At 49.5% G+C, this 25,157-nt stretch overlaps 4 protein-coding genes across 4 annotated transcripts; 1 reads left to right on the top strand and 3 right to left on the bottom strand.

Moving 5' to 3' along the window:
* Positions 1 to 827: 827 nt before the first annotated feature.
* On the top strand, positions 828 to 1,554 carry MYCGRDRAFT_97905 (uncharacterized protein; the record flags this gene model as incomplete). The annotated part of the gene is made up of 3 exons (XM_003847065.1): positions 828 to 909; positions 1,124 to 1,339; positions 1,541 to 1,554. 3 exons carry the CDS (start codon positions 828 to 830, stop codon positions 1,552 to 1,554), a joined length of 312 nt encoding a protein of 103 aa, XP_003847113.1.
* Positions 1,555 to 12,497: 10,943 nt separating this feature from the next.
* On the bottom strand, positions 12,498 to 13,959 carry MYCGRDRAFT_97904 (uncharacterized protein; the record flags this gene model as incomplete). Its single annotated transcript, XM_003847057.1, has 4 exons — positions 12,498 to 13,137; positions 13,208 to 13,323; positions 13,386 to 13,425; positions 13,931 to 13,959. 4 exons carry the CDS (start codon positions 13,957 to 13,959, stop codon positions 12,498 to 12,500), a joined length of 825 nt encoding a protein of 274 aa, XP_003847105.1.
* Positions 13,960 to 17,640: 3,681 nt separating this feature from the next.
* On the bottom strand, positions 17,641 to 18,255 carry MYCGRDRAFT_97903 (uncharacterized protein; the record flags this gene model as incomplete). The annotated part of the gene is made up of 1 exon (XM_003847056.1): positions 17,641 to 18,255. The coding sequence occupies one exon, from the start codon at positions 18,253 to 18,255 to the stop codon at positions 17,641 to 17,643; it is 615 nt and encodes a 204-aa protein (XP_003847104.1).
* A 1,318-nt stretch (positions 18,256 to 19,573) lies between these two features.
* MYCGRDRAFT_97902 (uncharacterized protein) lies at positions 19,574 to 20,302 on the bottom strand (the record flags this gene model as incomplete). Its single annotated transcript, XM_003847055.1, has 1 exon — positions 19,574 to 20,302. One exon carries the CDS (start codon positions 20,300 to 20,302, stop codon positions 19,574 to 19,576), a length of 729 nt encoding a protein of 242 aa, XP_003847103.1.
* Between the last annotated feature and the right edge of the window lie 4,855 nt (positions 20,303 to 25,157).

Below are 25,157 nucleotides of genomic sequence, written 5' to 3'. Positions count from 1 at the left end.
CCCCTTGTGGCGTCCTTATTTATCTGTAGCACATCCTCTATAATGTGTTAAGGCATGTTGTCTCTAGTAGCGGTGTTAGCTTTAATGCAGTTGCACTAGTCATTGATGTGCTTGGCCTTGAGGCTATAGTGTCGACCACGGAACTGCAGACAGCCTAGCTAGTTCGACGTCTTGCTTGAGCTAGTGCTACATTGCCTGTCGGTGCACTTGTGAGCGCTTAACAACTTGCCAAACATGCCCTTAGAGGCAATGAATGCCTCCTTAGTGCGGTCGTTAGCCAGCTTCCTTCCCTTTGGCACCGGTGTTAGCTCTTAGCTCTCGTCCGGCATAAAGTCGTCGGTTTCGAGCGCAGGGCCGGCGTTGTTTGGCCTTACGTTCTGCTACTTCTCGTTTATTAACAGCCTTATGTTGTGGCCTGAGAAGTGCTTAATGTAGGGAGGCGGAGAGACTTCCTTAGGCTCGGATTCTTGGCTGTTCAGATCGAAGTAAGCCACAGGAGGGCGAGCAATATTAGGACTGCCGGTTCCTGCGCTTAGTCTTAGAAGCACAGACTACTCTTAGCCAGCGAGCACTTACCTCTTCGAGCGCCTCGCCTAAGAGGGTTTGATTTTGGGAGAGAAATCGTCTCTCTAGAACATCGATTGTCGCGGACATAGGTAATTGCCTCCCTGCGACAGACATTTTCGGGGAGGTTTCTAGTTTGTTCTTTGTATTTAAAGCGCTCTTATTAACATCGTTGCCACCCCTCTCCTCTCCTGTCCTTTTTAACTCCGCTAATACCGACGACAGCAGAACAGGATCTCTACATTCGGCAGTTCAAAAGGGAAATGTCGGACCTAGCAGGGCAAGCAGCCGCACCCGCACCTCCTGCAGCAGCAACACCTTCCGACGACGACAACTATAGGACATGTCCGAGATGCCGCCTTCTTAAGCCGATGGAGGATTTCGAGAGATAGTCCGGAAGGAACAGCGGTAGCGGCCGCGCCGGGGTAACGTGGAATAAGAATTGCCGGGCGTGTCAGCGTGAGTTTTTCCCCTTTCTTTCCTCCTCCCTTTCCTCGTGCAGCAATACCTGCCATCGGCTAGTATCAACATGTTGAACACTAAGCTAAACTTTGTACAGGGTCTCCTCCTCGTGGTCGTGTTGCACAGGCGCAATTACAACGAGTCGTGCGCGAGGGAAACATTCAAGACGACAACAATAACGAGCATGGCGTAGAGGCCGAGAGCATGAGCGATAACGCGTGGATCGCCACCGGCGTGCGAAAACTTCTCTCTGCTGCAACCAACGCCGCTGCCGCGACCCCTCTCCTGGCGAGGAGGTACCGCCTCGAGACTAGTATGTCGTCTCCTCCTCCTCCTTCACCTCTAGGCAATCGCTCCGTTCTACGGAACCCTGCGAACAATCATCCTGCACCGCTGGATCTACCGAGGAGGATGAGCCGGAGAGGCCACGATGTAGAGGTCAGCGGGGACCTTAAGAGGGTATGGTGGCGGTATGAGCGGCCGTGGTATTCACTAGTGTTTTTTCTGTCAATAGGCTGCGGCGCTTAGTAGGGGTTTAGGAAGTGATGGTGATGGTAATGGATCGACTGGGAGGAGGAGTAGGGAGTTGACGGGGTTGGCAAGATGGATGTGGAGCATAGATGTGCCGCGCTACTGCGAATGGATCGGTGTTTTTTCTTCCTTAGGGTAGTTTGACGGAGGCGTTGTTAAGCAGGACCTTTGTCGGGTGGTCTGCTACATTGCTGTGTACAGTTGTTAGGGACACACACACACACACCTTCTCTTTCACCCGCATCACATCACGATGTTACGGATGGCCGGCTATAGTATCGCTTGAGGACAATGCAACGTGTTAAATGGAAGTAATGGAACTCAGTCAAATGGAGAGAACTGTCCGAAGATGTCAATCTACTTAAAGATAGATTGCCGTGGGCCGATCGCACTGACCTTGATTTATTATGATGAACTTGTGTTCAAAAACACCAAAAAACCTCGCTCAGGTTTACTTGAACCCTTGAAGCCTCAGGCACCGTTTCACTTGAAGGCTCGTTATTATTACATAACTCGCTCGTTTCAGTTAGTCTATATAGCTTAAGGGCCTTCGCCCTCATAAATTAGTATCATTCTTTTTCCGCTTTTTGATCATCTAGTAGCTAAGAGCACTTAAGGCGGCTCCTTAGCCGTCTTACCGGCTGGCTCTGCTACTTGAGGGTTAGAGCTGGCCGGATGCTCGATTTATTGCCTATTTAATCAAACTAGCTTAAAACGACTCTGGTTTAAGACCTCCTTAGACCTATAGACTATACCGGACTTTCTACTTAGACTGTACACCTAACTAGAAGTACCGGGTTTTCTATAGCTAGGGGGTCCTATATATAGCGATTCACTCGGCGGTGCTATGTGTGCTAGATTGCCAACTTCTACTTAAACGTTAATGCAAAACTCGTTTTGCCTCAAGTTTAAGACTTAAAGCGTAGAATTACCGCACTTAAAACTAGTTACCCAAACGCTTAAAGCGCGCTATGTTTAAACACGACAATAGCTAGAGCTGCCTAGCCGCTTAAGGAACTACAAGGAGGAAGTTATAACCCTTTAAGTTACCGGAAGCAACAATAACAGCAACTTAATTTAGTTCGATTAACAACCTATCCTACTAAGACAAGATGTCCGTTACTAGCTAAGCCGAAGGGACTACAGAGCTTCCTTCCTCCTACGACTTAAACCTAACAGTCGCTAAAGGAGAAAGGCTTAAGGAAGATAGGCAAGGCTATCTAAGCCTAATTAGCGAACTCAATCGCATTAAGGAACGAGGTAGCGATGTAGGGGCGGCACTATCTACTACTGCTCGTCTCTTCCCTAAGGGAGATCCTTAGACGGATCCCCTAGCTCTACTTAGAGCTAATGTTACCTTCCGAACTCCTACTCAACTAAGCCGACCTGCTGCTGCGAATGTAGGCTTAGGCCCCACTCGTTTTAGCGAGCATGTAGCCGCCTTAAGGGAGATGGAGGAACATATTAATCGACTTAAAGAGGACGCTGTCCGACTTTAGGCCGAGAACGCCTGCTTGTCCTAGGAGCCTGTTCGAGCAGGATCTGCTAACAGGCCTATCCGGGGACCAAGCGAGCTAGGAGCCGTACGGTTTAAGCCGTCCCTATATCGAGGAGATAACCCTAGATACGGCTTAAGTAACGATAAGGGACTAAGTCGTCCCTATCGCCATACGTCTGGAACACTAGGCAGGGATACAACTCCCCTTAATTCCTTAGATACTTCTATCAAGGCTTCCGTCCGGGCACCAGAACTATACTAGGGAGACACTCGAAACAACGCTGCTAATATCTGGGTTAGGTCTATAGAGCGTTACTTAAGGTCTTAGATTGCCCTAAGATAGAGGGGTATCCGCCTATCCGAAGCTAACCTTATCGAATTAGTAGGTAGCTAGATACAGCGTAACGCCCTTGCTTAGTAGGAGGAACAGGAAGAGACTTGTAGGCTTAAGATTATCGAGGGAACCTATACCCTTAACTTAATGCTCGGCAACCTCGTCTCCTATTTCTAAGATTATTATTACTAAGAGAAGCTCTAAAGACAATACCGAGCTCTTAAGCAAACAGGAGGTGTTATTACCTTCTATTACAAAATCCTCTCTGTAGCTCGCATGCTTAAGCTAAGGCCTAATAACTTCTCTAATGCTACTATCTTCTTTAATAGGCTTAAGCTGTCGATTCGAGCGGAGCTTATTCGACACAAGCTTACCCCTTAAAAGGCTAGACTACAGGAGATTATGGACTAGGCTTAAGCTATCGACGTAGCTAACTAGGAGGTCGTAGATTCTTAAAGGGGCCTAAGAATAGATGCCCCTGCCTTTAAGGAAAACCGCAATGCTCTTGCTAGGAAGGCTTTTAAACTAAGAAAGGTGAACAAGACTACCGTAGAGTATGTTACCGCTGCCCTTAAACACATAGCTAACGACAATAGCTCTAAGCTACCGGCTTAGGAGTATTCCTTAAAGTGCTATAACTGCGGAGTCGCCGGACACACCTAGTATCGCTGTTAGAAGAAGCTTAAGCTAGACTTGCAGAAGAAGTAGGACGACTACAACAGACGTAAGGGGGGCTTAAGCAAGCCGACAAAAAAATAGATAGCGACTTAGATGCTAAGGATTCTAAGTCGTCTATCGCGTCGCCCTTATTACTTAGGACCCCTCCTAATACTTAACTTAACTACCTTAACGCTATAGGACCAAACCTTTTAGTTACCTCTAGACGCTTAGGTTTAAGTGAGCATTCTGTTAAGGCCAAGTTCCTGTTCGACACTAGGGCTACGCGTGTATACGTCTCACGAACGATCGCGGACTAGTTTCCGGAGGCTTAAGTAGCTATAGATTCCCAGACCGTAGTTCTGCCTGACGGCACAGCAATAGAGACAACCCTTGGGGTTAAGCTGCCTTACTAGCTGCGTAACTTCAAGGGGGAAATTACTGCCCGAGTGCTTAATCTCGCTAATTACGAGGTAATCCTTGGCCTTAAATAGTTTAGGCAGTACTGCCCGACTATCAATTTCTTTACGAACAAGGTGTACTTATACAACAACGGTGTCAAGTATGCTATACTATGCTCTGGATACGCTCCTAACTTAAGGAGCGTTCCGGTAGATAAGGACCTCTGTTCCCTTAAGGAACTAGAGGATTTACTTAACGTTAATCCCGACATGCCCTTATATCTCTTAAACATAGATGAATACTAGGAGCGGCAACAGGAGAGGGAACGCGATCCTAAGGACGACCCTATGTCCCTTAAGGAAGACGACGTTCCTCCTCCCTTAAGCGAGGAACCCAGCTTAAGCCGCATTATCCTAAACAACAGGGATCTGTTTAGATCTTCCTTGCCTAACAAGCTACTAAAGGACCGGTTTATTATGCATTCAATCGACACCGGGGACTACAAGCCGATTAATTAATAGCCTTACTAGCTGTCTTATGCCTAATCGCTTAAACAGGAGTCTTAAATTAAGGAACTCTGGAAGCGTAGGTTAATTAACAAATCCTAATCGGCTTAGGGAAGCCCTATGTTACTTGTACCTAAGCTAGGAGGGAAATAGCGAATGTGCGTTAATTTCAGGGCTCTGAACAACGCTACCGTTAAGGATCGATTCCCCCTTCCTCGGATTTCCGACTGCTTAGATGCATTTTATAGTTTAAGGTACTTTACCAAGATTAACTTAACCTCCGGGTTCTAGTAATTAAAAGTAAAGGAAGAGGACTAGCACAAGATAGCATTTAACACTCGCTAGGGCAAATACTACTTTAAGGTAATGCCTTTTGGCTTGTGCAATACACCGGCAAGCTTCTAGAGCTTAATAAACGAAGCCCTAAGAAAGTACCTTTACAAGACGTATGTAGTTTACTTAGACGACATCGTAATCTTCTCCGAGACTTTGGAGGAGCACGAAGTCCACTTAAAGGAAGTCCTAGATATCCTGCGATCACAAGAGCTATATTACTCCCCTAAGAAATGCTACATTAGGGTTAAGGAATTCGACTTCTGTAGGCACCGAGTAAGCTACAATTAAGTTAGGCCTATAGAAGACAAGATCTCTATTGTCCGAGACTAGCTACAGCCGACTAACGCTTAAGAAGTGCGGCAGTTTATTAGGCTAGCTTCCTTCTACCGTAAGTACGTTAGAGACTTTGCTAGGCACGCTGCTCTACTATTAGACCTCCTTAAGGAAGATGACTTGCTGCTGCGTGCTAAGAAGAAGCGCCCTATTAAGTGGACTGCCTAGTGCACTATCGCTTTTGCGAAGCTTAAGGAAGCCTTGTATAGCGAGCTAGTGCTAATTATGCTAGACACTAAGAAGCCCTTTATTATTAAAACGGACGCAAGTAAGTAGGCGCTTAGTACAGTCCTGCATTAAGCTGACTCCAATAGGAAATTGCATCTAGTTGCTTTCGAGGGCCGCAAGCTGCAAGGGGCAGAACTGAACTATCTAGTGCACAAGAAGGAGCTCCTTGCTATTAAGGAAGCCCTTCGAAAATGGAACTACTACATCGACAATAGGACCAAGACTTAAGTAATTACGGATTACTATAGCCTGCAGTACCTAAAAACCTCCAAAACTCTAACTAAGCGACTTGCATGTTAGATTAAGGAGTTTTAAGCTTACGACATCGACATCCGCTACCGCAAGGGGAGTGAGGCTATCGTTCCTAATGCCCTCTCCCGCCGGCCGGACTTAATAGAAGCGACCCTAGCTAACATAGCAGGGGAGGGTTCTGTATAGGCAGGGGATTAATTACTTAAGCCTGCGGATTTCTTAACTGCCTTGCCTCGCTCCTTTAAGGAAAATGCTACAAGGGGAACGATTATTCGAGGATTCTCCGAGCGTAAGGTAGTTAATAGGGTAATCTATTTCAAAACCATAGGGGAGATGCCCGAGAACAAGAAGCTAAGCCGCTTAATTAAAAAGAAGGTGTTAGATCTTGTCCTTAAGGACGACCTCCTGTATTATCGCGAGGCTAATAGAAGCCTTATACCCTACGTAGATCCGGAATTCCGGTGGGACTTCCTTAAACGCTGCTATAATAACTACGGGTACTTCGTATTGCCCGGCGTCTGTAGCATTCTTCGAGCGAGGGGCTAGTAGTAGTTACTTAAATAGGATGTTCATAACTACGCTTCCACTTGCCCTTAGTATTAAGCTACGAAGAAGAAGTCCCGGAGTCCCCTGTAGGAGCCGCGATTCTACCAAACTAATTCCAAGCTTAAGCTATTTAAGCGCTAGGCGATTGATGTTGTCGGTCTAATGCCTGTTATACTTAATAGTAACAAGTACATTATCACAGCCGTAGATTATGCTACTAGTTGGCCGGTTGTAAGGGCCACCTCGAATTAAGAAACCGAGACAGTCGCTCGTTTTGTTTAAGAAGAGATCTATACGAACTTTGGACCCCTAAGGGAAGTCCTTAGTAATAATAGATCTAACTTTATAAGCAAGGCGTTTGATATCCTCATAGATACCCTTCAAGCCAACTACAGGCTAACGACGCCCTACTATCCCCGCACGAACAGGAAGGTTGAGGCCTTAAACGGTGTTCTCGGCCGGATCCTCTCTAAGATGTGCTATGGTAAAAGCGTGCACGCTTAGGACTTGTACCTTCCTAAGGCGCTGTATTCAAGCCGAATCCGGGCCTAGTCCGGTTGTGGATACAGCCCCTTCTTCCTCTTGTTCGGCCAGCAACCCCGAATACTTAAGGATTATCCGTACCTGCGTCTAATGCAGCTTAAGCCCGAGGATCCTAAATCCAGGCATTAAGTAATATAGAACGCTAGGACGATTGCCGCAGAAAAGCTGCTTACGAAAGCAGTAAGAGCCGGCGCTATTAGTAGACACACCTTTAAGGAAACTAATAGCAAGTTTATCGAGGGAGACTTTGTTCTTGTCTTAAATAAGACTAAGACGAAGCTCTAGCCGACCTTCGTAGGTCCCTTTAAGGTAATTAAGCGAAGCTGGCTTAGTACGTATACCTTAGAGTCCTACGACGGGTCTGTAGTTAAGCATTAAGTGCATAGTAATCGCCTGATCCGCGCTAACTGCACTAGTTTTAGGGACTGGCAGAAGCGCTGTAGGCAGGAGATTTCACTTAAGGCCGCTAGCCAGGAGTTTAAGGACTCCTTGCGTAATAATCTTACACTTAATCTACGCTTAAGTTTCTCTACTCTAGCGACTATTCCCAAACAGAAGTAGGACAAGTTATCTTTACAGCAGCTTAAACGGTTAGGAGCCCTTCGATTCCTTTTAGGGGAGGGCAAACCTTTAGATTCCTTAAAAACTGACGATTAGCTAAAGTTTTAACACAAGCTTAAACTCGCTACTAATAAGATCCGAAGGAAGTATAGAGATGTTTCACGCGCGAATCGAGACAATGCTAAGGAGGTAGAGAAACTTAAGGCTACTCTCGAAAAGAAACGTCTTAGGGAGCTGAAGAAGTTAGTACCCTTAAGTCAGCCGGTTATACATCCGGTAAATGCAGCAGCAACATTAAGGGAAGACGCTTAAGTTAACCCTATTGCAGCAACTGTTCCTGTCCCTACGGAGCCTGTTGTAGAAGAAACGGAAGAGGAACTACTTATAATCCCTTCCGAGCTCTAGGAGACTCCACTTAAACCCTAAGGGGAGTCGGGTGATAACGAGGACACTATTATAGTTATTCCCTGTTAACTACTACCCTAGAACACAAGGGAAGCTCCTCGTAATCCTGCGGTGCAGCTACGAAGGAAGCTAACCTTTAAGTCCAAACGAAAGGTTAATGCGAGGGCCTAAGTTTAATAGATCCCCCGGAGGGTTTTTATTTTATATTTTTTATACTTAAGGCTAGTCCTTAAGTGCTATCATACATTCATTTCGCGCTAGCTTTCTAGCGTCGTATCGCATTGCATCGCATACACAGCCTAGCAGATAAGGGGGCTTAGAAAAAAGAAAAACAAGAAAAACAACGCTTTTAGTGCTCCTGCTTAAGCCTACGAATTTTCCACCGATCCTACTTAGACCCGAATTAACCCTTCTTAGCCTGCTCCCTCTTAGCATCTTCTTCCTTCTTGGTAATAAGCTGCGTCTTAAGGGCTAATATTACCGCCTGCAAGTGCAGCATCTAAGGAGTAATGCCTTAATTAGCCCTAAGACGCACTTAAGCCTGCGAGAGAGCTATCTAGACAACTTAATACACGGAGTAGCGCTTATTAAAGCGGTTGCGGTAGAGCTGCTCGATGTGCTCCGTGTACACGCGCGTGCATTAGCTTCCTAGAGGAACTGTTAGGCCCTCTACGCCGTATGCTTAACGCCTATTATTAGCCCGAGGAGCCGTGCTAAAAAACAGGTTCCCCTAGGTGGCGAAACCGCTTAAGGGGAGCACTAGCTCGTGTACAAGGCGGCCGGAGAAGGTTGGAATTAGGTCGTAATTATCTGTTAAGCCGGTCCGTGCTAGTATTAAGGTCTGATCGATAGCGTATAAGAGCCTCTCTCCTTCGTGCATTAGATCTACGAAATCCTCCGCTGCATTATAGAACGGTGGGCTTAGAGATTAACGAGCTAGAGCTAGTGCGTTTCGAACCGGAGCTTGAACGGGAGCGGGCATAGTGCTCGGCCGAGGAGGCGGGCCCCGACGAGTACTTAAACCTAGGGGCCCTAGCGCTAGAGTGCCTTGACGATCGCCTGTCGGGAAGAGGGCGGGGCCAGGCTTAGAGGAGCCTTGTTGCCCTGTGCGGAAGAGTAGAGGTGCGTTAGCCGGACAGGTCGTACGCCCAGCTTAAGGGTTGTCGCGGCGATACATGTTATCTATAGTTATAGGCATTCCTTAGGCGTAGTTCTTAGGAAGCTAGAAGGACAAAGGCCTAGTACCCGGAGATCTACCGAACCCCCTTAAAGGATCTAAGTAAGGACGCTCTAGCCGCGAAGGAGTAGTGTCCATCTCCTCACGAGCAGACAAAGGACCCCTTAAGTTAGGGGAACGAGCTGCGACAGCTATTAAGTTAATGTCCTCTATGTCGGCGATATTCGTCTAACTAGTAAGGAATAGGTTAAGCAGCTGCGTAACTCTACCGGATCTAGAATCGAAAGGTCTAGGGCTAGAAGGCGGCGGGCTTAAGGGCACTTAGATAGGCTCTTCTAGGAGCGGAATTAAGACTTCCTCCTTAAAGTCTACCTACTCGTCCTCTATATCGTTATTACCTTCCTTAGCCTTCGGGTTCCTCTTCTTAGTCCTAGTCTTTCCCTAGAGTTCAGAATCTCTAACCGAATAGCGATCGTAGTAGTTAGTGTAGCTGTAGTTAGCATAGCAGCTAAAGCAGCCTCTACTACTGCGGCATAACTTGAAGGGACTAGCCTTGCGCTTTCCGGACTCGCAGCTACAGTTGCCTTCTTAAGGGCTGCTACCGAGAGCTTAAGTGAAAAGAGAGACTAGACGCTATTGCTTGTAGGCCCTAATAAGGTAACCGTCCGATTTACGCCAATCTAAGCTGCGCAGATCGCCTAGCTCGAACGCTTGAAGTCTATCGATTAAGGCATTAAGTTAGGAAATCGTAAAGGCAGCTAGAAATTGCCGAAGGTACTTGATAGGCGCATTCGACACTATGATTAGATAATACATTACTTCCCTTATCTATACGTCCGTAACCGCGATACGATTAGAGGCTAGGCTAGGAGTAAGGAGAGCTTCAAGTCGAGCGCCGACAGAGGCGTACATAGTAGTGCTATTAATGTTTCTTTAAGGGTCGAAGCGATCTAGCTTAGGGTACAAGCTACGAAGATCCGGAGAGCGGTTAAGGACGTTGCGAGGCATTGTAGGGTCCTAACCTTGTGCGGCAGTGCGACTCCTTAAGCTACGGCCCTAGTTCGCTAGTTAAGGGTTGCGCTAAGGGATTTCGTAATTGTTGCTTGTAGGGGCGCGTATACCTAGTAGCTTGGACCTAAGGCTTAAGGCAGACATGTTAAGCCTATCGCGATAAGCATCGTATGCCGACTTGTAACCGGTAGCTTGCTTATACCCGAATTTGGTATACTCTATGTGGTTACGCCGAGACATAACATTAGGCTGGACGTAGAGTTTCCTTAAAGCGAACTTGTCTATTAATTCCTAGGTAGCAGCAGCTCGTGACGGCTGTTTCTTGCTGCTTGAGACCGAGCTAAATGCTTAAGTTAATATCCTTACATCTAAGTATCCGCGCTTGACTATCTTAATAGCACTTTAAACAGCCTTCGTAGGAGGGAACTTAGGAGGTAGTTTGCGAGGAGATCGGCGGAGCTACTTGTCGACCTTGTCGTCCTTGCTCTTATCGTCTTTCTTACGCTTGTCTTCGTTACCCTTCGCTATAGCGACTATTACTTAAGGTGTGTTGTAAGGTTGTAAGGTATAGTAATCGTAGACTATATAAAGGTCTAAGGAAAAGGGAAGGAAAGGGTTGCGGAAGTTAATAAAAGAGAGAGGGTTTAAAAAGAAGAACGTAGTCGCTTTTGTGCCCTTAAAGGGGCGACCTGCTAGTGAATTCGACTACGTACTAGCAGTTACTAGCTTAAGGCTTGTGATAGTACGTAAATTAGATTATTCACCTACTAGAATTAGCTAGTCGATTGCACTTAAGCCCTTACCTTCTGAGCAATCACGGACCTCCTAGATTACGCTCGTTCATTCGAGATTACGCATACCTACTTAAGAGCATTAGCATATGACCTAAGCCTTTAATTAAGGTTGTCACGAACGCTTAAGGTTACGCATTCACTAAAGGGGAGGATGTTCAAAAACACCAAAAAACCTCGCTCAGGTTTACTTGAACCCTTAAAGCCTCAGGCACCGTTTCACTTGAAGGCTCGTCATTATCACATAACTCGCTCGTTTCAGTTAGTCTATATAGCTTGAGGGCCTTCGCCCTCATAAATCAGTATCATTCTTTTTCCGCTTTTTGATCACTTAGAAGCCGGGTGCATTTGTTCTGAAGACTTCATCCGTGACATACTGCCGTTCTGGGCTCTATTAAGCTTCCACCCACTACCCTCTAATTACGCCAGGAGTGTTCTTGATCGAACACTGCGTCTTGCGCGACTCTTCTGCGATCCACGTCCAGGATAGGGCGATGATTTCCTCCCAGCACACTTCTGCGATCCGCGTCCAGGATGGGACGAAGATTTCCTCCCAGCACACTTCTGCGATCCGCGTCCAGGATGGGACGAAGATATCCTCCTAGCACACGTCCCAGATCCCTTTCATCCATCCAACCCAGTTCATCGCCTGCTGGATGAACGATTCCTCCACCCAAGGCCAGCACCGGACGACGATGGTCTCCCAGCACACCTCCCACATCCCTTTCGCCGTCTCCGCCTAGTCCATCGCTTTGAGGTTTCGTACACCTTCGTTCGCCCATGGGATGAAAACCGTCCAGATGGACTCCAGCCGACCGCGGGATAGGATCTATTTCAACTCTACCTATATCACAATCTCGAGCACCTTCCTCCCGACACTCTCGGCCTAGTCTAGGATAGGTTCGAACTAGTTCCTCGCTATCCACTCCGCGATCCACTCCGCGATAATGACGCTTCCTCCTCCCCTCTTATCTACTACCGGCCTCGAATCTATCGTCGCCCTCTAGCCGCCTAGCAAGGCCCTCTCCGCCATTTCCCTCTTCGCGTCTAGTCTCTTCCGCGTCGGCTTGGTCCACGGAGTGGTGGGGAGTCGGACGCCTTGCGCGTGATCCTCGATCAGCTATGCCACACACGGAAGGACGTCCTTAACTTCTTAAATCGCTCCGTCGACGAAGCCGGGATGAAAGCCGGAATAGTCATGGTTATAGGAAGCGAAGTACTTGTCCATGAGGAAGTTGTAGCGGGCGCATTCCTCGACGGTGGCGTTGAATGCGCGTTGATAGTAAATGTCGGTCGGTAGACGGGAGAGGGGCTGGTGGGGTAGGGAGATGTGGTTCAGACTCGCGGGGAGCCGGGTCGACTATGTGCGGAGGTTGTTGGCGAGTCGAGGAAGGACGATGGCGCGCAGGGACCAGAAGTCTTGGGCGTGGCATATCTGGACCCATGGGAGAGTAGTAGGGCTGAAGAGGCAACAGGGGAGGGAGATGGCGAGGCTGAGGACAGATGCGGGTGAATTGGGCCAGGCAGAGCTGCAGGGAGAGGACACGGCGTTGGGAAGGCGAGCTTTGGATTCGAAAGGAGAGGATGAGGAGGAGAGGGTTTGGTCGGATGTGGACCAAGAGGAGGATGAGAAGGGAGGGGTTTGGTTAGTTATTGACCAGGAGGAGAGACTGTCGTGGATAATGGTCAGGTCGGAAAACCAGGAGTCGTAGATCGGAAGGAGGACGGTGGCGTAGGTCTCGAGCTGTGTAGCGATGGCATCACGGTGGTCGACGAGTGGCCTGTAGATTTCGTTGAAGAGCTTCTCGTTGGGTTGTCGAACGTGGGAGGTGGTGTTGGTACGTTCGGGAGGACATGTAAGCAGCCCACGGACTCGTTCTAGCATAGGCGAGGTGCGGGGACCAGCGTCGTACAAAAGGGGAGCCCAAGGATGGAAATGATGCGCGAGAAGGTCGAGCGCGCGTTCGGCGTTGCAGAAATCTGCTTCCATGGCCGGTCGACTGTGTGTCACACATGCGGGTCAGTCGCTGGCTGGATTAATTGAGAGAGATGCCGATTAGAGGGACTTACGCGATTTGCTGCACCGCACGATAACCGACGTACAGTGCAAGGGCCAGGGAATCGTCCCTTTCGTCAACGCGGAGGTCACCGCGTTGGCTCAGGTTGAAGAAAGGTACGCCATCGGTCTACGAGGTCCGTAAGTTATCTGAGAGCGATGCGGGAAGTTTTGATCGAGTGGGAAACTCACCTGCGGGACGAGATGTTGAGGACAATGTGCGTACAGGCCACTGGAGGAGTCCAGGGCTGTGTATGGCGAGTGGACTAGCAGCCATTCTTCTCCGAATGGCAGCAGGTAGAGGTGCAGACCAGCCGAGAGCAGCACCCAGCCCAGCGCTTGAAGCTAGTAGGGTCCGCGACGAAGACGATTCGGCCAGCCGGCGCTGCAGAGGGTACTAAGCAGGACCGAGAAGCGGATACACCGTAGGAGAAATGGGCGGAAAACGACGACCGGGTCGCAGGGGTCGAGATAGCGGTCTGTGTAGACGATGGAAGATGCGGCGCAATAGAAGAGCAGCAGCTCGATGAGGCGGAGCACGGGATTTTGGTCGCAGGCCTTGTGGATGCCGGCGACGAGGACGAGGCCGCAGCCGTTCCGCAGGTAGGACCACCAAGAGGACGACGTGTGAGTTTTTTTTGGGTAGGATTGTGGCGGGCAGGAAGGAGAGGATAGACGAGAAGAGGGTGGAAAGAAATGGAGAGAGAGCTGTAGAGGAGAAGGAGCGAGACACTTACTGCATTGTCTTGTTGGAGCAAACCGCCATCGTTTGTGTATTGACACGTCACGTTGCTTGGCATTCACCCACGGGTAACAGCGTGTGGCAGCTTAAGATTGAATTCATGTCGTCGTCGTCGTCGTCGTCGTCTGTATCTGGCATGAGATGCGAATGCGCCCGAGTGCCTCGGTGTATGCATTGGTGCATATGCAGTCCAAGATCCCTCTCTCCCGGGGGCGATGGCAGTGGCCAAGAAGAAGTCGAGCGAGTCGACAGAGAGGAAATCATCAGAACCACCCAGGAGAGTCGCCTTGCATTGTGGCTCAACAACATCATCATCATCATCACTATCAGATGGCTCATTCTTACCATCCCATCTTTCGTCGATTGTTCTCCCGAGGATTCTCATTCTTCCAATGATTCTGATCCTCCCGAGCTACGACATGGCCGCCATCATCGCAACAAGTGCTCCTCATTCTTATCTAGGTGCTGCCATGCCGTATACATCTCTGCGATATTCTGCTCTCTCCTGTCCTCAGTCGTCTACATCGCCACCTGTGAAGAGCTGTTATCTCTTCGGGCATAGGAAGGGACCACCGCAACGAACAACTGCGAACGTCATTCGGCTAGTACAGCTCTGCGGTGCGAGCGCGCTGACCACCGCCACGTTAGGATTGTTGCTGCTGTTGTTATTGGGCCGGAGGCGGAACTTGTGGAGGGAGAAGAGGCGGCCGTAGTGGTGGTGATGGTGGTAGCGAGGGAGGCGACGAAGATCGGGTGATGGTGCTGGTGTGGTTTTGTCCCACGCTGAAGAGGTCGTCGAACGCGGCAGGTGGAGGGAGGCCGGAGGCAGCAGGCAGTCCTTCATTTCCATAAGGACGTGCGCCGTCTCATCTTACATCCTCTAGCACGTTAATCTTCGGAGCAAACAATGGCTCCCAATGCTGCGTTCAACACGTCGGGAAGAACAGGTAAAATGTTCTCCGCCCACTTCGCCTTCGCAAAGTGCTTCTTCCCGCTGTCCCAATATTCTGACGATGAAATCATCCCCACGGCAGTGTCCTCTTCTTCCTCTCGTCCTTCCGACTGTCTTGTTTCTGGCCGAACCTGCTTGATTGTGGCTGCATCTCTCAAATGTGTGGTGGTTGTTCCCTAGCGTGACCTAGTCCAGTGTCTTGTGGAAGTCCTTGCATTCTTGCTCCAACTCGGTCGTCTCGCGCTCGCCCGTCAAGACCGCCGAGCTCTAAGGTGTTGCTGTAGGGAATCTGCCGCTCCCGAGGCCTCGCAGCAAGCGACGGATTCGGTGTTGATTTCGTGCATGTCCCATTTCTGCGTACTCGCCGGCGCCGTTGAGGCCATGTTCGCCGGAGATCGGGTGGAAGTGTCGGTAGGTAACGGGGGTGGTGATATCTGTGTGCGAAAGTGCGGGATCAGCTGCTCGTACGGAGGTCGTGCAAAGTTGGTAAGTTAGATGCCCGGTGGTCAGCCAAAAACGAAGTCGGCTGTCCCTCGCGTGTCTCGCGTCTTGTCCGAAGACGCTGCTTTAGAATTATACGCAGGCAGGACGTAATCTACGCCGACAGAAATCCCGACTGTGCTTTCCGAGATGTGCGTGTTTGGTGAGCCGCCAATGCTCGTCTTCTTCTCATCCACGGTGATGAACAATGCAGGGAGAGGCAGCTGCGCGAGCGTGACGGTGAGGTATTCGTGCCAGTCGAGGCGGTCGTCCTTGTTCGAGCGTGTGAGCTCCTGCTTCCTTAATGACCGTCTGCGAACGATCTTCTTCTGCCGGCGCTCTATGTCGTTCTGAACGTGTCGCTTGTCGCGGAGGATGTTGAGCACCTGCTGCACTGATAGATACCGAGGTCTCACATTGCCATCGATTTCACCAAGAGGCTGGCGCGCTCGTGGCAGCCGGCCATAGCCATGAGGGACCTTGTTCTTTAGCACCACTGCTCTTGAGATCCTGCCCTTGTTTATCGCGTCCTGAATACATCTGTTAGCCGCAACGGTCGGCTCAAGACGAGGGTAGATGTCGTTCACAGCCTCGCGAACGATTCGCGAGAGCGAGGAGCCATGCTTAGCTCGTGCTGGAAGTCCTCGTTTTGGAGCCGGTGTTCGAGGATCGAGTTTGGTGCATTGGAGGGTTCGGTCTGCTTTCGTTTTGATTAATATCTCCTGCCACGTAAGGCCTGGGCACTGTGCGAAGATGGCCTTCAAGTTGCGTGCAATGGTGCGGTAATCCTTCTTCAGTCTCGTTCCAATATCTCGGTCTGACAAGCCAGCTCCGTGGAGCGTGAGAGCAGCACCTTTCTCGGCAAAGGTGAGGATAGCAGGAGTGAAGCAGATGCTTCTTGAGTCTCGTTCGTAATTGCCCTCGTTGAATTAAATGGTGTGGTGGTGGTGTAATTAATCATCTAAATTGTTGTTGTCACAGACTCTGAGAGTAAACATATGACGTAGTGGGGCACTTTGAGCGGAAGAACGGAGGTACTAGTATGTGCTCCCCTCATACGTTTGGAGTCAGATCTGACCAATATGTGGTCAGATCTGACCGAGCCGTGGTCAGATCCGACCATTGCAGTCGCCAGACCAGAATTGGAAGGTGAAGGTACCTTAGTTCTACACATGGAGGTGTCAGCGGAAAGATAAGATATCAACAATGACAATGACGACGACGACGACGACGACCCCTCCTGCGAGATGTCTGTCTGCCCTGTCCCTGTCCATGAACTGGCGGGGTGAGGAGTCACGGTGCACGTGCTCAAAGCTCCCGTCCCGTCCGTCCCGTCCGTCCCGTCCCTGCTTCCCGGAAAGTTGAAACGATCCGCCGGGTGGACATGTAACATCCGATCTTCTTCCACATCTTCCATCTTCTACATGCGTGAACTCAGCGGTCAATGTGATCCCTCCGATGTGCCAACACGAACACGCTGTACGCCTCCTCACCCACCTCAAGCTACCTCCCTCCGCCCTCCTCGTCTTACCACCTCCCTCCGCCCTCCTCATCTCACCACCTCCCTCCGCCCTCCTTATCTCACCACCTCCCTCCGCCCTCCTTATCTCACCACCTCCCTCCGCCCTCCTCATCTCACCACCTCCCTCCGCCCTCCTCATCTCACCACCTCCCTCCGCCTTCCTTATCTCACCACCTCCCTCCGCCCTCCTCACCTTACCACCTCACGGCCACCTGCAGCAAGTAGCACTCCCCCATCTCATTGCAATAATCCTCATCTTCCCGTTCCCGTTCCCGTTCCCGTTTCCACTCCAACTTCAGCGTCTGCGAACCTACTCGCTCCCGCCTCCGCCTCCATCCCGTCAATCTTCCAAATGTCGGGCATGCAAGAGTCAACTCGTCTCAGGCTGAGTCTTTCCTTCCACCTCTTTCATTCTTCCTCGTCATCGTTATCGCGTGCAATCTCCTTTTTCCTCCACATACCATCCGGTATCTGCACCTTTCCGTGAACGTCCCCTTGGTTTTCGAGACGGCGGCAGAGATCTGGACGCCCAGCGAGAGACATCAATGTGGTCTTTACTTCTCGGCTACTACAGACTTAAGATACTTCTTGCCCTTCTACACCTTTCTTAACCATCGTCTCCACCAACCCCGCCAAACTCTCAGCCAAATCGACCGTCCAACCTTCGCATCAGACTGCGCCATACACCCATCGATTCGAACATCCTCTTCCCGCGGAACGTTCTCATGTCGAGCATCGTCTTGGAAGATTTTCATATGGCGATGTGTTGGATATCCCGGCTGCTCTGAAATCCACCAAAGCGAACGCCTGCCCGGTCAGTATCTTGATCAAAGAGCGGCTGGTCGAATGCAAGTGCCCGATTGGGCTTCCCAACACCAATCGCATCATACACCTCCTCGAAGATCTGCACTTTCACAAGTCTCAGATGGAACATTCCGACAACTCGCACGCCGTGGCCTGCATCGTGCGTGTCGCCAAATCCATCGCCAAGTCCATCTTTTACGCCCGGCACGAACCGGACAAGCACGACGCAGAAGTGGAAAGGCGATTCGTCAGCATCTGCGGCAAAGCTCGAGCGTGCCCGGTTTTCCGTTCCTAGGATCCGGGACGCGACGATCGTGACTTTGGGTGGATCCCGCAAGCTATGTAGGCGTTCGCTCCTCGGACTCCCGACAGGACGACCAAGCGGGTTCGCGAGGTGGATGATGATAATAATGAGGACGAGGTCCCGTCGCGTATACCCAAGCGAACTCGGGTTTCCTCGGATGGTGCGAGCTATAGAAACCGCATCCCGCCGTAGAGTAATTCCCTCTGGACTACCTTCAACGCCGCCGGCTAGACCCAGGGAGACATCTTTGGAGGACATCAGGATGTTAATAACCGTGTTGTTTATGGTGCCGCCGCCGCCGGCCTCGACCCATCTACGTCGTCTAACCTAACATCCCTTCGGCAGGACTGTTTCCTACCAGAAGAAACCAATCCATTCAATGGTGGCAACGACGTGATGCCTCCCGTCGACAACTATCCATTTAATGGTAGCAACGATTCGATGCCTCCCGCCGACAACTATTAATTCAATAGTAGCAACGACTTCGACGACCTCTTTTATAAACTGTTCCTAGATGTCGACATCCCCTTTGCAGACCCGACGGTGTCGACCGACCCCGAGTCTCCCTCGGCGGCGAAGCTAGCTCGCCTAGTCAACACCGCCACCGATGATACCATGGCCTTATACGACATCTTCTCGTAGCCTCTACCCGTTGTCTAGCGACCAGGCGACCATTTCTAACCCCTCTTCTTCCCGTAGAATAAATCGACGTTTCCTAGTGCAGAAACCACAGCTCCCAGCGCCGCCGATGCTGCTGCTTCTTCTTCTTCTTCTTCTCCTCACACCGGATCTTCTAACCCAACAAACACTAGCGCCACAACGGATGTGTTACAGCAGGAGGAGCCACACTATTCGCTACTGCTACAACAGCGACCCGTCCCATCATCTCCCGACTCATCGACGACGACGACCGGCGGCGGCGGCGGTGCACTACTTTCCTCCACGCCGCCGACGGACAGTGTCGAGGGTGAGGAGTCTTCGTCGTCTTCGTCTTCGTCGTCGTCCTTGTCGGAGGAGGGGGAGGTAGGAGAAGGAGGAGGCTAAGAGGCAGGAGGAGAAGGAGCAGACTCCTCCGCTTTCCTTTACCGCCGGCGGTGGAGGGGAGTGCGAGGAGCGCGAGGGGTGGCGAGGAGTGCGAGGGTGGTTTGACTATTCGACACGATGGCTGAGATCGGCGGAGGATAGATGGATAGATGGATAGATAGATGGGGTAGTAAGGGTTAGTAGGGATCAATACAATAATAATTGTACGAGAGTAGGCAGATAGGCAGGCAGGCAGGCAGGAGAGAGAGAGAGAGAGAGAAGAAAAAAAAGAAGCAGCGCATCATTCTGCCGTAATACGTTGATAACAAATTGAAGATGAAGAGACAACAACAACATATAAGACCGAAAACAAAAACTCCGATCCAACCTCTACCCCCAACCGATCGAATCCAACCTCATTACCTTATTACCTCATCACCTTATCACCTCATCACCTCATCACCTCATTACCTCATCACCTCATCACCAAACTATGCCGCTTCAAAAACTCATCTACACTCGCACAGTCCTGCATGCCGCCATATCTCTCCGGCTAACAGAGTCGCAGATCCGCCCGGTCTCCCCGCGGCAGCATGCGATATCGAAAGTCCTCCCAAGTCTCGCCGACGCCCAGCACGACGTCGTTGTCCGCTGCTGCCGCTGCTGCTGCGGCTGCTGCTGCGGCGCGGTCGTCGAGGCCCGCGAAGAGGAGGGCGGATTCGAGGTCGGCGGAGGCGGCGCCGAGGGAGACGGCGGATCGGGGCGGAGGGCTGGAGCCCTCCCAGTGCCAGCTTGCGGCGCCGAGTTTGGGATGGGTCCAGATGAGGCGGTGGATGCGCTGGGCGGTTGCGGCGAGGTGGTCGTGGGGGGATGGGGTGGTCGTTGGAGGAAAGCGGCGGGAGCGCGGAGGTGGTGGTGGGATGCATGAAGCTGGTGGTGGTGTTGTCGTCGAGGTGGAGGTGGAGGTTTGCGGATGGGAGCGGTCGTGGTGGTGGTGGTGCTGCTGCTGCTGCTCCGTTCCTCGCGCGAGAGTGTGCGTTTCCATCCATTCGAGGGCGATTCTTCGAATGGTCGAGGCGCGGAGAGCTTTCTCCCGGAGGATGGCGTCTAGTTCCGCCACGGTCGGCAAGCGGTGAAACACGTTCCTCACCACCGTCGTCATCCCGCAGCCTGGTCTATTGTTGAGAGAATCGGTACAATTCGAGGATTCCGCCGCCAATTCCTCCTTTAATGCTTCGACTCGGACCTTTAACACGAGAATGTCCTCCTTCTGCTCTTGCATTGCAGGCGGCAAAGCGTAGGAGACCAGTGCTAAAAACGTGAGGATGCCGTATTGCCCTCGAGCGCGGGCAATGCGCGATTTCTCCGAGTCGGAGAGGAGGAGCAACAACGATGTGTTCTCCTCCTCCTCCGACTAGACGGGCGGGACAGGGGTGAGTCGTCTTCCGGCCGCTTCGACGGCGAGGTCGTAAATCTCCCGGTTAATTTTACGACTCCGCGCTTCCGATGCGTTGGAAAGACCGGAGAAGGCGGGGAGGAAGCACTTGTCCAGAATCCGGAGCTCGTATTGTACGATATGGTCGAGGATATCGTTAATTACTTCCCTGAGCTGCTTTATCCCCGTCGCTTTATAAAGTAGCGCTTTGCAATCTCGATCCGCGGCCGAGCTAAGTAACAGGTCTAACTACGACGTTGGCCGTAAGCTGCATTCCTCCCTTCGCTCCAACCACGTGCTAATGTCCTTAAACGCTCCGACCTATGATGTCCGTCTTGCATCGCGATAGTCTCCTCTTTTATCTACAGTACGGACGCAAGTCTGCAGCGCCGAAAGCCCTTGTCGCGCCTCAAGACCCCGTCGCGCCTCCCCTCCTTCCTAATCGCCGCTCCCTGCCGTTCCCTTCTAGTATACCATTCCGAGAGGAGGGCGAGTAATCCACTCGGTCCACTTTGACGGCAGATAAAAGGCGACCTTGCGCATTGCAAAGGTGTCGCTAGTCGAACTATGAAGGTGAAATTTTGCTCGAGTGGGACGCGCACCACCTGCTGCTGCTGCTGCTGTGGAGGGCAGGTGATTCCGCACCAGACCCAGGCGGCGAGAAAAAAGGCCACGAGCAGCGTCAGACTCCGGGCATCGGTCGTGGCTATAACAAACCTTCGGCTGTGAACCCTCCGGCATTAGTCATGTTCATATAGCGTCACTTGGCAATGGTGTTGTTGTTGTTCACACGCGTCTCACCGTCGCGTTATCTCACACCTCACCGTCGTCGTCGTCGCCGCCCTTACCCTCGCCGCCCTCGCCGCTATAGACGACGCCGACATCGGTCTACTTTAGGCGTTTAATGCCGCTAACTTCCTTCCTACTACGTTACTATTGCCGGACGTTATCGCATATATAGAAGAGCCCTTAACGCGTAATAGCATTAAGCTTAATGTTGTTAAATCGAGTATAGACGAGCGAGCTAACCGACTAACCGTCCGCCGACGGCGGCGTATAAAGAGGCGGATTATTAATAGCGTTGCTGCCGGCTACGCTATGTTAGCAGTCCCTTAAGGTGTCGACTTAAGGGTTATTCGAGAGTAGTACGTTATAATAGACGCTCTAATAGCTATGTCGATAGAGCGGTTTTAAGAGCTAGAGTTATTCTTCGACAACTTCTAGACTCGTAAGAACTATGTACGAGAAGTAGATAGTATACTCGTATAGAAGTATAAGTGTTACTTCTCGAACGCGCTAGTCGCAACGTAAGGAGAGGGTAAGAAGGCAAACCCTAAGAAGATAAAGCGTAGATATAGCTGTCCGGTAAAGATAAAGGCGTCGTTCGAAGAGCGTCTTAAGGACGACGGCGTCGTACGACTATACCGCGTTATAATGCGCCGCACTAAACGAGGAGGGCGTATTAAGTATACCGAGTACTATACCGTACGTTAATTCGATCTATTCCGGCGCTACTCTACCCTTACTAAGGCAGCTAGCTATTAGTATTATAAGGGCTACCGACTAGCTACCGTATAGAATAGTATTTAAGCATAGCGCGATCCGGAAGCTCGAGATATCTTTAAGGCAGCTAGTAGACTCTATATAACTCGTAAGGACGTCTAGAACGTAGGTACGATCTACCGGAAGAAGTTCCCTAACCTACGCCTCGGCGGCACTATTACGGACTAGACGGCGTAGTAGTAGGAGCTAAAGGAGTAGTATAAAGGTAGTAAGTTTTTACGGACGAGAAAACGAGAAGTTAAGAAGTTAAAGATTAGTGTCAAATTTAGATTACTTAGTAACGGGAGCTCCTAGTAATGCCCTAATACGGAAGGTTACCTACCTAATTAGGCTATTATAACTCTCGACGTTACCTTACGACTACTAATGTTTAAACGCGCTCGAATTCGAGTCGTTTAGAAGAGGATTCCGAGCTTTAGTTTTAAAGCTAGCAATTCTTAGAAGTTTTAAGGTGTCGCTAAGAGGACCCTAGAATTTCGGCTCGGAGGCGGGCCGCGCGCGGGCCGCAAATTTAAGCTAATTATAAATTCGACAATACTAGCGAATTTTACGCTAGTCTACGCTAGTAGAACTTTAACTATTTCTTAAAACATCCGAGAAATTCGAGCTTTAAACAACACTTACTAACTTCTCTCTACTTATAGTTAGTATAAAATGCTCTAAGATTAGGGCTATACGCGAGCTAGACGGCGAGACCGCTTATAGCATCGTATAGGCTTATCCGAAACGCGTCTAACTCCTTATACGCCGCGGATATCTTACCCTTATAGACTTAACGTACAAAACTAACTACTTAGGCTAGTTTCTCTTTACCCTTATTGTTCGCGATAAGTTCGGCTACTAGCGTCCTTATACTTAGTTCCTTACGAAGTCTAAAGACGGCGATATTATTGCTATATGTCTAAAGCGAATTATCCGGTAGTTAGGCGGTCGTAGAGGCTAGCGTCCGCATTACTTTATAACTAACGACTTAGCTACTAAACGACGTACGGTTAAGCTAGCGTTTAGCGATAAGGAAGACGGTCTAGCTAAGGATAGTAAGGACGAAGACGCTAGTAACTTTAGCCTTTATATCGTCGTCTACCTACTCTACTATGTCTATATATAGCGGACGATAAAGCGGAAGTTTAGTAGCGTTGCTTACGAGAAGGTACGTTAAAAGCTCTTCTCGGCGGTTATAGCGAGGTAGTTAGTAGCCGGTTGTCGTTCTTCTATTAAAGAGGCACTTAACCTACTACCGGACGACGACACTAAGAGCCGCAACTATATTAAGAAGGAGCTAAAGGATAACATAAAGCTCTAGGCCCTTTGTTACCGCATACATTTACTTCTGTTACTTTAGGTGCTATCGACTAATCCCCTCGAAGGCGTATACAATTTATATAAGACAGATACTAAACTCTAGATAGCCGCCGACTTTACGTTCGTTAGTACGGCTATATATTGCGAGCAGAAGCACCTTCAATTCGACTAAAGGACTAAGAACGAGCGTAAGCGCGAAGGTTACCGAGTCTATCTAATTATAACTAAAGATCCTTTACACTAGCTAAGTAACTAGCTACTACAGTTTCTATAGCGTATTTAGTAGCAGATTAGCGCTCAAATATAGCTCTTAAGGCAGGATAGATTTACGCTAATGCTATTAACTAACGACCTTATATGTACGTATAAGGCGTACCGTAAGAGCAACCTTCCGTATACGTACATCTAGTACTAGTATATGCTCCTTAACTATATTAAAGACGAGCATAAGGAACGCTAGCTTTATATGTTTACGAGCGGCGGTAACTTCGAGGGTATAGAGGTATTCGACATAGCGTTAACGCACTACATTACGTACGACATGAACGACGATACCGGCGGCGCTCTATAAGCTTACCGACTAACCGTACGAGAGGCTACGTACGACATTAAACAAGCTATATATAATATTAAGGTTAGGCTCGAGCGACGTAACGCCTCTTACGATAAGAAGGTACGTACATAGAAGCGGTAGATTAATACGCTAAACTATATAGCCGGATTAGTGCGTAAGGAAGTAGCAAAACTCGCTATGCGAGAGCACTTTAATTAAGAACTTCCTAATAAAATACCTCTACTATAGCTTACGTAACGACTACTCGATAAGGGCTTCCCCTTAAGCTAGTTCTACGTCAAATTAGAGCCTATCGAGGGTAGGCCTTATATCGATCTTACGCTCGAATCTACCGACTCCGCGGCACTAATAACACCCTTAGAGCCTATACCGGTAGCTTTATTACTAACGAAGAAGAAACGGCTAGCGAGGAAGAAGAAGGAAGTAGTAGCAACGGTAGGAAGCTCTATAACTACTACTAAGACGACTATAAAGAAGAAGAAGACGGTAACAACGACGGTAACGATAACAACGACGACAATCGATCTATACTAACCTCTACCGTTAGCGTAAGGAGGGCAACATAACCCGGAAGCTAGGCCCTCTATAGTAATAGGCCTACTAAAGAAACGACGGAAGGTAGGAGTAACGGCGGCGATAGCGCCGGCTAGTAAGGGCAGTATAGATATAGTAGATATAACATAATAAACAAAACGGTCGGCAATGTTAATAAACGAACGATAGTTGTAGTCTAAAGGTAGATATTTACTAGCACGCTCTGCGCACATCTCTTACTTACGCAAACGACTCGTACAGAAGCTAAAAACGTCATTGCCGGTGTCAAACGTGTAGCCAATAAGAGCGCGAGAAACTCCTTTAACTTTCTATCTACTACCCTCAAAACGACGACGACGGCGACAGCGACGGCGACGGCGACGGCGAGGTATCCCATGGTGTCAGTGTTGTTCAAACCTTGGTGAAAGTAATAGTAAAAGAACTATTAGTAGTTGTTAGTTAGCTTACGTAATACTTACTATTACTATAACTATTACTATTACTATTAAGATTCTAGAAGACTAACTATTACTATTACTAATTACTATTACCGTTTTTAGACTAACTATTAGTTACTATAGTAGTAATAGTCTATAAAAATCTAACTACGGAGAGGCAATTGCTTTATATATAATATATATACCGTAAGCCTTTAAATATATAGCTATATAATAGTATTTACTAGGGTAATAGTCTAGAATTAATTTAACTATATCTAAATTATTACTT

This window comes from Zymoseptoria tritici, chromosome 18, assembly GCF_000219625.1.
Source record: "Zymoseptoria tritici IPO323 chromosome 18, whole genome shotgun sequence".
In the NCBI taxonomy this organism is placed as follows: domain Eukaryota; kingdom Fungi; phylum Ascomycota; class Dothideomycetes; order Mycosphaerellales; family Mycosphaerellaceae; genus Zymoseptoria; species Zymoseptoria tritici.
Note: the sequence above shows the minus strand (reverse complement) of the source record. Positions and strands in the feature narration are given on the sequence as shown.